We start from the raw sequence: 11912 nt of genomic DNA on the forward strand, positions 1-11912 counted from the left end.
TCTTCAGTACCCCCCCAACCCCCCGCCCACCTCATCCCACACTTTTCTATTGTTCCATTCATTTCGTTTTCTCCTTTGTTCCTCAAAGCTGAGGATCAGAAAAGAAATACATTAGCCAGATTCAATTACACCTAATGACTTTAATGTAGCAAATTATGCCTTTTTTTTAATGATGCCCTGCCCACCTCCAGTGCATGATATATGTCCACTTCATTATCCCCATGTGTGACGAAAGGCCTTTCTCTCGCCTAATTACTGTTCTTAATTATCTTTAATTTGTTCTCTCCCCATTTTCGAGATGTTTAAAAAATGTATAAACACAGACAGAGAAAGGTGACTAGCAGCATTAGTTACTTCTTTAATGAATACATTTTCATTCTGTCCAATTTGTATGGTAGAGTATGTTAATATAACTTACATAGAATATATACAATTGGGGTGGTTGCAATTTGAATTGAATTTTGACCTGACGGTCAAGATCCAACATATCCCCTTAGCAAAGGAGGCAGGCTCAATTAGAAGTGCAGCTTTAACCGCAGGAGAGGGTGAATCATGTAGATAGCATAGGACACTATCAACACTAGTACAGTAAGTAGAACATGTTCACTTCACAACATGTAGCGCTGAGTCATACAGGTCACGCTGTGAGTCTTACATGCATAGCATGTGTTTTACGCAACAAATATTTGAACGAACACATCAAGTAAGTATACTCCTTGGAGCAGCACTTAGGTGTAATTCTAGGCCCTTGGGGCTGTGTGTGTGTGTGTGTGTGTGTGTGTGTGTGTGTGTGTGTGTGTGTGTGTGTGTGTGTGTGTGTGTGTGTGTGTGTGTGCGTGCGTGCGTGCGTGCGTGCGTGCGTGCGTGCGTGCGTGCGTGCGTGCGTGCGTGCGTGTAGTGTATGTGTGTGTGTGTGTGTGTGTGTGTGCGTCTCCATGTGTGCGTGCATGACAGTAATGTCTGAACCTCAGCCAGAGCTGAATGGTATCTCTGGCTCATCTACAAGTTCCAACAGGCTCTTAATTGGCAGTGTTGTGGAGCGTTGTGAGGACACCCAGGCCTTTCAATGGCTTTATCTGTACAAAGTGAGGGATAGGATCGTTCTTATCAGCATAGGGTCACAGGGAACTGATTAGCACTTTGCCTGCCAGCCAGCCAGCCAGCCACACAACCGTTTGGCGGCTGCTCTGAACAGAGGTGTATCAGTGTGTGTCTTCTGCCGATACTGATCGGAGATAATGTACTTTTTCAGGTGCCTCCGTGTGTGTGTGCATGTGTGTGTGCGTGTGTGTGTGTGTGTGTGTGTGTGTGTGTGTGTGTGTGTGTGTGTGTGTGTGTGTGTGTGTGTGTGTGTGTGTGTGAGAGAGAGAGAGAGATACTAAGTGAAGAGTGGGAGAGAACTAACTGAGTCATGAGCACACTACGGGAAATGTAGATGCTGCCAAGGGAATACAAACTTAAGCGCTGTGTGCTGATAATACGAAACATGAAGTAAACAAAGAATACTGCCAGATAAGAAGCTAATGCATTCTCACATTCTAAGAAAGTGTGTGTGTGTGTGTGTGTGTGTGTGTGTGTGTGTGTGTGTGTGTGTGTGTGTGTGTGTGTGTGTGTGTGTGTGTGTGTGTGTGTGTGTGTGTGTGTGTGTGCGCGAGCGCGCGCACGCAACATACACAGTAAGTTACTCAGGAGTTATTTTGTGTCTAGCTCTGAGAGTCCCATAAGGGTCCATTTGGTTATCTGTATGTGTACACTCTCAGAGTTATATTAAAGCTGCAATCCATTATATTCAGTATATTAACAGAATAATAATATATAGAATTCAGAGAATAGAAAACAACTACACACAATTGCTGGTTCTCTTCTATTGAGCAATGGAGATCTGTGATCAGGTAGGACCACTACTGGTCCACTAGAGGTATTGTATGAAACCTAAAGCATAATATTTCCCAAAACGGGCTTGACAGCAGCAGTAGAAATGTTGGCGCTCGCATGGGAGACCCGGGTTTGAATCCCGCGGGTAGGACATAAATCGTATGCCCTTTACAGTGTCTAAGAAGTGTTTTGATGTGCATTTTCTTACCTGGCTTCCCTCCTTCTGCCAGAAGACAGCAGGCTGGGGGTTTCCCTTGGTCTCGCATGGGAAGGTGGCGGTACGTCCCTGGGCGACTATCTGGTCCCTTGGACGGATAACAAACTGTGGTGCCGCTGGGGGTCAAAAAGTGAACAAAAAACAACAGTGTCAGTTCAATGGTAAAAATAACAATATGAATTACTAATAGGGGTGTAAGAGTTAATAATAGAACTCACTGATTTAATCGATTATAAATATATTATTAATCAATTTTGGGGGCGATATTATGAAATGTCTTCGGTTTTCAGAAAACACAAACAAAAATAGTGACGTATAGTCGCGGCTGAATTATTCAACTAATTGCAAAAGTAATGGACAGAGTAATCGATTAGAAGATAATCGATAGTTGCAGCCCTATGGTAAACAATGAGAAGGAATTTCTAATGAAAGGTTCAGGGATTAAGGTCAACAGGGTTGTGGGGGGAGGTGGGGTCTTCAAGCAAGAACAAGCACTGTACCACACGGCCAAATCAACAATGGGAACGCTGGAGAGAGCTTCCATGCAGCATTATTGATCGTTGGCCATTCTGAACAGAGAGGAGAAAAAAAAGAAAGAAAGAAAAAAAAAAGAATATGTACACCAAGGACTGCCATGGCCATGGTAACCAGGAGGGGCCATTCATCCAGGTGAGGCTGAGGCTGAATGAATGACGGTCACATCTGCATTCATGTAGGGGGTAGGGCATTCACGAATAGTGATTTTTAGTATTCGAATTATCCGACCTCAAAGTATTCGAATAGTCGAATATTCGGCAGGAAATATATATACTGTATATTTTTCATCGAGCAATTCTCGGTCTAGTAGTGACAGTTGCATTAGTGGCAAGTCGAGTTTGCCGGCTTTTCCCACTGGTAATTAGTTACGGGAGGTGAAACGTGACGCATGACATCAGTATAGAGCATTAACCAATTCATCCACCAGGGGCATTGACAACTCATTCTTACTGTATGACTATCTAGCCAAGCTGTATAAACCATGAAGAAATGTATATATATATATATATATATATATATATATATATATATATATATATATATTAAGAGAGGGGGAAAAAACCAAAAAAACGAATATTCAACTTTGGTGAACAACGTTGAATAGTGACTTTGAATTTTCAAGTCGGTCAAGCGCCTCGGGCACAGCACCATTTAGGTTGGACTACAACACAAGAGGCACACAGCCATGCCCTGGAGACATCCAGCTCTATCTACAGAGACAGACACACAGGTGCATGTCTAGAGAAAGCACCATAGAACTTTACTGTGAAAGATTTACTGGGCATCAGAGAGCAGCTGACACACAAAAAGAAAACAGATCAGAAGTAGCTCAGTACTTCAGATCAAAGCTGAAGGTGCTTTAGAGAATGAGAGAAAGCAGGGGGGGAGGGGGGGTGGGTTCGTGGGGATAGAGTGAAAAGAAGAAAGAAAGACCCTTTCTATTTTACCTCAAGCAAACATTTCTCATTCAAAGAGCATGGTTTGAAAACATCCATAATTCTCTGAAATTGCATGTTAAACTGTCTGAGCCAATATTCACAATCACTGCTGTATCAAATGAAAGGGAGGCTGTTCTACTTGAACAGCCAGGCAACAGATAGTCCTTTGACTCATAGCTCAATACATTTGAGCAGCAAAAGAGAAAAGTTTGCAGTTACACTATACAGCATACGTAGGAGAAGTTCCTCTGAAAACCCCTGACCTTTCCCCAGTGGCAGGGACAATCTTAGCACCTCACTCTCCGTTTCCACTTCACCAAGCAAACAGCTTTCATAACTAACAGCTTTCATAACTTGTGATGAATCAGAGAGCAAAACCCAAAGATGGGAGAGCTAAATAAACCGAGTACCCATTCACCTCACAAACAGAGAATGACTCACAAGTTGCAGTACAGAGTGCAATTTGTGCCGACAATTTGTTCTGAAAGAGGAGAGCTTTACATAATCTATCTCTAAACCTTCCAGCTTTCATAGACTGATGAGATGTTTTGTTCCATCTGCGCTGTGTTAATGACAGGTACTGTTTGTTTTAGTAAACAGTAAATCTGGACTATAATTTATCTCAAAAGAAAATGCTGAATATTATTACCACAACAACAAGCTGGAGGTCTGCAGATGGCTGAACCTTGAGCGTAGTTACATGATCCTGTGACCTTTCCTTGTTTGTCAAACTGTGTGTAGTGTAGGCCCTCCTGCTGACATGAACTATGTTGGCCATGATTACAAATCACCATCGCGTTCCGGGCAGAAAAACGGCCTCCCACGGTGGACATTTAAAATCATCAATTACATCTAATAATGTAATCTAGGCCTAAGAGTTCAACACTTTTAATCCTTATCCGTGGATCAGATTTAGATTTTTGGTGTTTTAGTTTAGTATGAGAACCATCACATCTTGACTGTATCTGTCTGTCTGTCTCTGTAACTCTTGGTTTGATCTTTTATTGTTGATTGACTGCCACGCTCTAACATCACGCTGTGACATCACTGTGATGACAGGGGAACCACATTAACAGAATGAATCCCTTTTATGCCCATATGGAGATCCCTGATGTCATCAATATTAAGCCCAAATCTGTGAATGCCAATATATATATATGTCAGTCTAACCAATAGACTATATTAAGACGCCTCAGGTCCCTTTAGGGCGAGGTCGCGCCATGTCTGGAGACATGCTGTGAGACCCCAAACATGTTTACTCAGTAATTCGTTATGTGAAAATCCTATGACGTCTATCACATATGACATCATAGATACTTAAGCCCATACAGATCCCTGCCTGTACCAGCCACACAGGGACTGTCTTCCTCCATATATGGGCATTCCCATATGAAGTCCTGTTAGATATGGGCTTAATACTGATGACATCAGGGGTCTCCATATATGGGCATAGAGTGGTTCCCATGACATCACAACATACAATCCCCTTTTATGCCCATACATGGAGATCCCTTGTCTGACTCTGAACCAGCCACACCACTGTGATTTCACCTGTTTATGCACATATATGGAGATCACTGCTCTGAGTATCTGACATCACTGTGATGTCACCTGTGATGTCACAGTGATGTGTCAGGGGAACCACAGTATCAGGCGTTACCCGTACAGATGGATACAGACAAGCTGTGCCGGTTCTGACAGTAAACTGACTTCATATGGAATGCCCATATATGGAGGCCACACCGGCCACATCCCTTTTATGCCCATATATGGAGATCTGTGTCTGTAGAACCAGCCACAGATCTCCATATATGGTTAGACTGACAAGTATAGTCTATATGTTAGGGAAATAAACTTTTCGCCCTTAGCGTCTTACTAGTAAATATAGTATTTCATTTGTCAAACTTCTTATTTCTTATTGACAAAGTCATAGATAATTATATTATTACAGATCTGATATCAAAGTGATCCCAATGCATTTTTTTTTTTTTATCTTTTTTTTTGTGTTAACTAACCACAATCTGAATCTCATCCACTTGGACAGAGATTAAAGGTTAAACTCTTGAGCCCTGAAGTCTTCTTTTATCAAACTATCATACTTATTATACAAATGCAAATAAAAGACTTGTTGCAGAACATCTTACATTCATTCCCTTTCTTTTGAATTCTTGTAAGTCCTTGAACTGTCAAGCCAGCTGGTTCCAGTAAGGGCAAACTCTTCCCATTTGGCTGATTTCTCTATGTAATCCCTTTCTGGGAGTATGTATTTGTCAAAGATACACACAGTTGGGAATGAGGCAGATGGCTGCAGATTTACAGCATTCCCATTTGGCCCTCTGCAGCTTAGTTAGCGCACGCCTCTCACATTGTTGGGCCTGATACAGCCCTCCTAAATCACAGTCTGGCAAAGACTGTTTCCTCCTTTCTCTTCCACTGGTCAGTCCATCCCACACATTGCATCACTGCTAACCACTCACAAGTGTTAGCTACAGACTGGCTTCAATCATAGTCCTAAATTTGTCTTTTCTCACACTCATCTCTCACACTTATCTTTATGGGTTTCTCCTGTTTTCCTCCTCATCTGCTTGTTTCCTAAGCACTTGTGGCACCAGTTCACAAACGCAGCAGGGGGTTTTATAACGTGATCATCACTCCATCAGTATAAGTCAGTGATAGGAGAGGAAAGGTCACAAAAAGTCCACAGAGGGATGTGTATTCCTACCATAGATATTAAAAGTATAGATAGTTCATAAGGGTCCACAACCCTTTACTTAGCTGGGGACCCGATGATGCTTATTGCTATGCTATTGTTTACCACAACCAAGGTATCCCCGAGTCATGATTATTTCTTCATCTGTATTTGACATAGGATTATTTATATGATCTGTAACCGTGCCCTAGGCTAGGCAAGACCATACTCCACTGGAAGCGCCACATCTTTTAATCAAGTCCAATTAGTAGAAACTACAATTCTCTTTTCCAGACCAACGCCATACAGTTGGACTATCTTTTTGTAATATGCTTTGAACTACACTTATTTTACCACCCAATAGTCACTATTCTGGGGAGAATTGAGCATTGATTGCACTCTAATATGCTTTGGCTATCGGATAGGCCTACTTTTTGCCAAAGATAATTAGTGAGGAGCAAGAACAGGAGGGGGGACTGTATAGGGTTTAAGTGGTTAAATCCAGGTTCATGCTATATGGTTTACTGTCTCTGTCTACCTTCCTTCCCATCTCTATTTATTCTAACTAGCAAAACATACAGTATACAACATATACATCTAAAACAAATAGATTTACATGGTGGTGTGTGTGTGTAAGAAAGAAAACACACACGGCGAGGCACCCATCAAACATGGATAGTTACAGGAAGCCGGTTTCCCAGCTTGACTCACAGCTCACTCACACAGGTCCTGTTTTGATTCAGAGACCCTTAACGACATGTGAGAGGCTCCTTCCTGTCCCCTCCCAAGGAAACGCATGATCGGGCCCCCATATTTAATTCATGACAACTCACATCTGCCCCGGCTATGGCGGGGGGGCACGGCACACAAAACTCTAGTCGGAGAGAATAGAACAAATGGACGGATAGACATACATTCATATCTCTCTCACACACACACGCGCGCGAGTGCACACACACACACACACACACACACACAAATCATATTTTATTCAGAAGTCTACAGCAATTACTGTCTCTTTCCCACAGGCAGGCTGAATGTGTAATTTCCTCCATCTTCTCGGAGGCTGACAGCTCGTGACAATTGTGGGACGGCCACTGCTGTTTTGGCAACCTCTGTCCTGCCATTGTGGCAGCATTTGGGCTCCTTCTGCCAGTCAAGACCGTGATGACTTCCGCCCCTACCCCTCGTGTTTCTAACCAACCCCGGGTCTTTCTTCTCTGCATTCCTCTCCTCTCTCTCTCTCCGCTATGTTAACACAACACGTCTTCCTCCAGATGTCCCCTCTCACTATCCATTTCTGCAGTTTGAAGTGTATCAAACGGATCTGACCTTGTCTTTCTCACATCTATCGGAACACTCAGTGAGATCTCCCGCTCTGCTCTGTCTTGGGGTTCGGAGGAAGTGAGCCCGTCCAAGACACACAGATCTGAGCGCCGTGTACCACGGGCCAAATGTCCACAGATGGCCTCAAGACGTGCATGTTAAGCAGGGTCCCGGTACAGCAGGGGAATAACTATGGAGGATGAGAGATGTCTACTAGGTGTCTACATCTGACATCATCAGGTTACTGGCCTTGTCCACAAATAGCGAAGGACAGAGTCTATTTTCTACAAAGCTGAGAATTAGTCATGATTTAATATTTTTCTTTACATTACTGGTTAGTGAACCTGAGAAGGCACGCAAGAACCAAATCTAAAAGACCAATGTAATCATTAAACACTCAACGGGACTCCCTATTATGAGTATAATGTTTCGCCCAGGTAAGCGTGGTTTTATGCCTAAACCTAACCCTAACCTTAACCTCAGTAAAACTATGCCTAACCCCAACCTTAACCCTAACCGGAATCATGCCTAAACCTAACCTCAAAACCACAGCCACCTGGGTAAAACACCTGGGAAAGAGGGAATCTCAACACTAACACATTCTGGGGAGTTAACAAGATGTAACATTGCGGTAAATCACAACAGCCATGTTAGTCGAGTACAGCATGTTACTATGTGTTAACGATCAGCGGTTCATCAAGCAGTTGGATGCAGGGGTGTGTATGGGGAGCACATGCAGGATGATGGGAGCAGATCAGAAGGATGATGGCCACTTACCTACAGGGCGAGCTGGAGACAACAACAATGGAGGAGTGGATACACGACAGAAACAAATTACAGACACACACACATACAAACACACAAAAAAGAAGAAGGGGAACAGAACAAACAAACAATAAAGTAAGACAAAAGAAATAATAAGTCAGAATGAATGACATGTCGTGTTGGGGGCAACACGTTTCCAGAACAGGGTAAGCATGACAGAGATGATCCAATAGAACAAGGTTTTCCTCCAATGTTACTTTTGCCTCGGCTTTACTTTACCTTACACTGATAGCCATAGAAAGCCTAATGCTAGTGCCACCCGGTGGCCGGATATTTTGCATAATATTAAGCATAATAGAGCTTTCTGGGGGGAGCTGCCCTCTAATCCACAGATGCAAAATGATGCTATTGGATCTTCTCTGTCAGCATACAATGAAATCTACAGTTCTACAGGTGGTGTATGTTTGTATAAGCATGGTGTGTATTCACTGGTAGCGCTGATGCATAGAGCAACTGGAAAACAGAGAGAGAGAGAGAGAGAGTGGAGAGAAAGAGATATTCCTCATACTAGATATCGTATTCCAGTATTATGAGTATAATTAGACTAAAATGGTCTAGTACGGAGGATACATACTGCAACACCACATTCAAAGGTGTTGGCACAGGTAGTGACCATTTCCCTGTAAGAACATTTGTCTCCCCTCTCTTCAGCCAAGACCTGAGCCTCTGTTCCGGAAAAAAGCAGGTTTCACGTAAATCCCAGTATTTAAAAGGGCTGAAAATTGAAGTCAGCCCTTAGCTTGCTGTGTGGCATTAAAGCGCTCCGCAGAGACCTTGAATTCTAAGATTTAATGGGCAGAAGAGTAGCGCGCGCAAGAGAGAGAGAAGATTACGGTTAGAATGTTTTTATTAACCTTGCAAACCTCAAGCACAGGCCTGTCGGTGTGCACCAGTAAACTGTGAAATGGCTTTACTGCTGACTGGGTGGTTACAGCGTGGCTACCCAACCGCTGTGAGGGGGGTGGCGTTGGCGGGGGGTGGAGGCAATGTGTGTCGATGCTGCACTTGAAAGTGTAAATAATTAAATGTATTCATAGACTAGACTGTCCACATCTCTCTCAGCTTAGAGAGTCAGCACTACCGGACTTCCAGGAGGCTTCGTAGGGTTGTGCTGTCCGTCAGGGCCGCACAGTATTCAAACGTTGAGCTCAATGATCCATGATGACACCTTTGTGTCGTGTCGACTGCTGTGTGAGCTAAATGTGAAAGAACAGCGTAGGCGACTGCATTTCGTACCTCGGACGGTGAGCGTGGCGGATGCCTCCAGCTTGCCCACGCGGTTCTCTGCCACACAGGTGAACGTGCCTTCATCGCCGGTCGAGGCCTTCTTAACCCGGAGCACGTAGTCCTCCTTATCGTACTTGATCTCATACCTGCCGACAGGGAAACAATAGCATGAGATTTGGGACGTCTGTATCCGTCCGTATCTACAGCATCAAATAGCAGATGTTACAGAATGCAGATAAGAATTTGACCCACTGGTGAAATTGAATGTGCTGGTAGTAAAGCTATGCACGTTAAGGTATCTGGCAGCAACCATGAGAAGAAGTGCATTTATTTCCTCCCTGAGAGGTAAACAGTGTTTAGAAACCCAACCGTTCATTTTGACAAAGGGAGATTGGAAGAAGGTGGATCAATTATTTAGCAATGACACGCAGTACAGGGAAAGGCGTGCTCTCAACTGGAACCCCCAAACTCTTCCAATATTCATGAGACATTCCTTTGTGTGTGTGTGTGTGTGTGTGTGTGTGTGTGTGTGTGTGCGTGCGTGCGTGCGTGCGTGCGTGTTTGTTTGGGAGAACATAATGCACTGTATCTTCACAGTGCCACACGATGAAAAAAGTACTTTGCCTGAGTAGCTATAATAGACCTGCTACATTAGCTTAATTCCTGTAACTATGACCCCATATTCTTGGGGGAACCCAAAATGTTCCCACACAGGCAAATTCACGCTTTTTGGAGTGGGATACAATTTATGATAATTTCCCACTGACATCTTGGCTGAAAACATGGGCACGCATTGAGGTTGTGATATTCTCACCATATAATGCAATACATGTGTTTGTGTGTTGTGTTTGTGTCACTTGGGAGGAGTGGAGACAAAGAAAGAAAGAAAGAAAGAAAGAGAGAAAGAGCATCAACCTAAAAGCCATTCATTGTTCTGTTCAATATTATCATAATTAGCTTTCAACACAGTATGACCATATATATATATATATATATATATATATATATATATATATATATATATATATATATATATATATATATATATATATGTATGTATTAGGGGTGCAACGGTTCACAAAATTCACGGTTCGGTTCGGTTCGATATTTTGGTGACACAGTTCCGATACCTTTTTGATACAAGAATAAAGAGAAATGTCCTTGATTTATAAATGTATTTTTATAGCTATGTATTTTTTTGTTTTAACATTGAACAATACGGTACCCAACCTATAGGGTAGTGGTTCTCTAAGTGGGCTCTGCGGATCCCTAGGGGTCCTTGAAGGGGTTCCAGGGGAATGTGGATATGGAGTGGCATTGTATTGTATTGTTCGGTACAGGGTCATTAGGTTCGATATTTTTCGTTTCGGTTCGATTTTTCGATATTTGGTTCGATATGTTGCACCCCTAGTATGTATGTATGTATGTGCATGCATGCACGCACGCACGCACGCACGCACGCACGCACGCATGCACGCACACACACACACACACACACACACACATTTTTTTGTATTTTTCCTTTTTTGGAAGTATCACTGTTGGCAGTATATTCTAACATGTATGCATGTCTATGGAGTATTATAGTAGCAGGGCGTGATGCAAGATTGGTGTGTTGTTCTGGCTTGTAATTAGAGGGGTTTTGCTGGCATGGCAATGTGTGAGGGGTATGTTGGGGGGGGGGGGGGGGGGGGGGGTATGAGGTTTGGGGTGTCTGATGGCAGCCTGACAGCCAGACAACAGTCTGCTGTCCACAGTCTGTCACTCCACACAATGAGAGAACAGACTGGTGAGGCAGAGACAGAGAGGAGGAGAGATAAGAGTGCCACACCATTCCGTCTTCAAGCGAATGGCTTTCTCAAACCATGTTGAATTTGAACACAATGCGATCTGTGTATAATGCAGAGGAAGTTAACCGTCTCGCAGTCGCTCAGCAAGGTGAGGACGTCACGCGTGAACAATGGACTAAAGTCAATGTTTTCTACAGGGACTGCACTGTACAGTAACCCAAGGCTACGGTCCATTTCCCCTGCACTGGAAAGGACCCCACCAGTCTACCATCAGGTGTACTGATGGCTGTGTGCCACTGGCAGCTGCAAAACTAATCTGTCCTGTCTCCCCGTCTCTCACTTTTTTTTCCCCCCTTGTGTTATGACATTTCCTGAGCAAGCGTTCAAAGGCAGCTTTATTGAAGTGCATTCCTCAACTCAGTTCCACCTCTCCACACAGGTACTTAAAGAGTCATAATGATTATTTGACTGAGTCATGATTAAATACT

General features: G+C 43.3%; 1 protein-coding gene across 7 annotated transcripts in view; it reads right to left on the reverse strand.

Moving 5' to 3' along the window:
- The window catches only part of robo2 (roundabout, axon guidance receptor, homolog 2), a 226244-nt gene that overhangs the window by 56101 nt on the left and 158231 nt on the right, over positions 1 to 11912 (reverse strand). For 6 of the 7 annotated variants that reach the window (XM_080732099.1, XM_080732097.1, XM_080732098.1 and 3 more), the window contains 2 exons: positions 9632 to 9780; positions 2084 to 2208 (listed from right to left, as the gene is read on the reverse strand). In XM_080732099.1, the coding sequence (XP_080588225.1) occupies positions 2084 to 2208; positions 9632 to 9780 (274 nt within the window). Of the gene's footprint in view, positions 1 to 2083; positions 2209 to 8359; positions 8372 to 9631; positions 9781 to 11912 lie in introns of all 7 variants that reach the window. The other variant, XM_080732095.1, reaches the window with a different exon arrangement.

This window comes from Nannobrachium achirus, assembly GCF_963921795.1.
Source record: "Nannobrachium achirus genome assembly, chromosome: 8".
NCBI lineage: Eukaryota > Metazoa > Chordata > Actinopteri > Myctophiformes > Myctophidae > Nannobrachium > Nannobrachium achirus.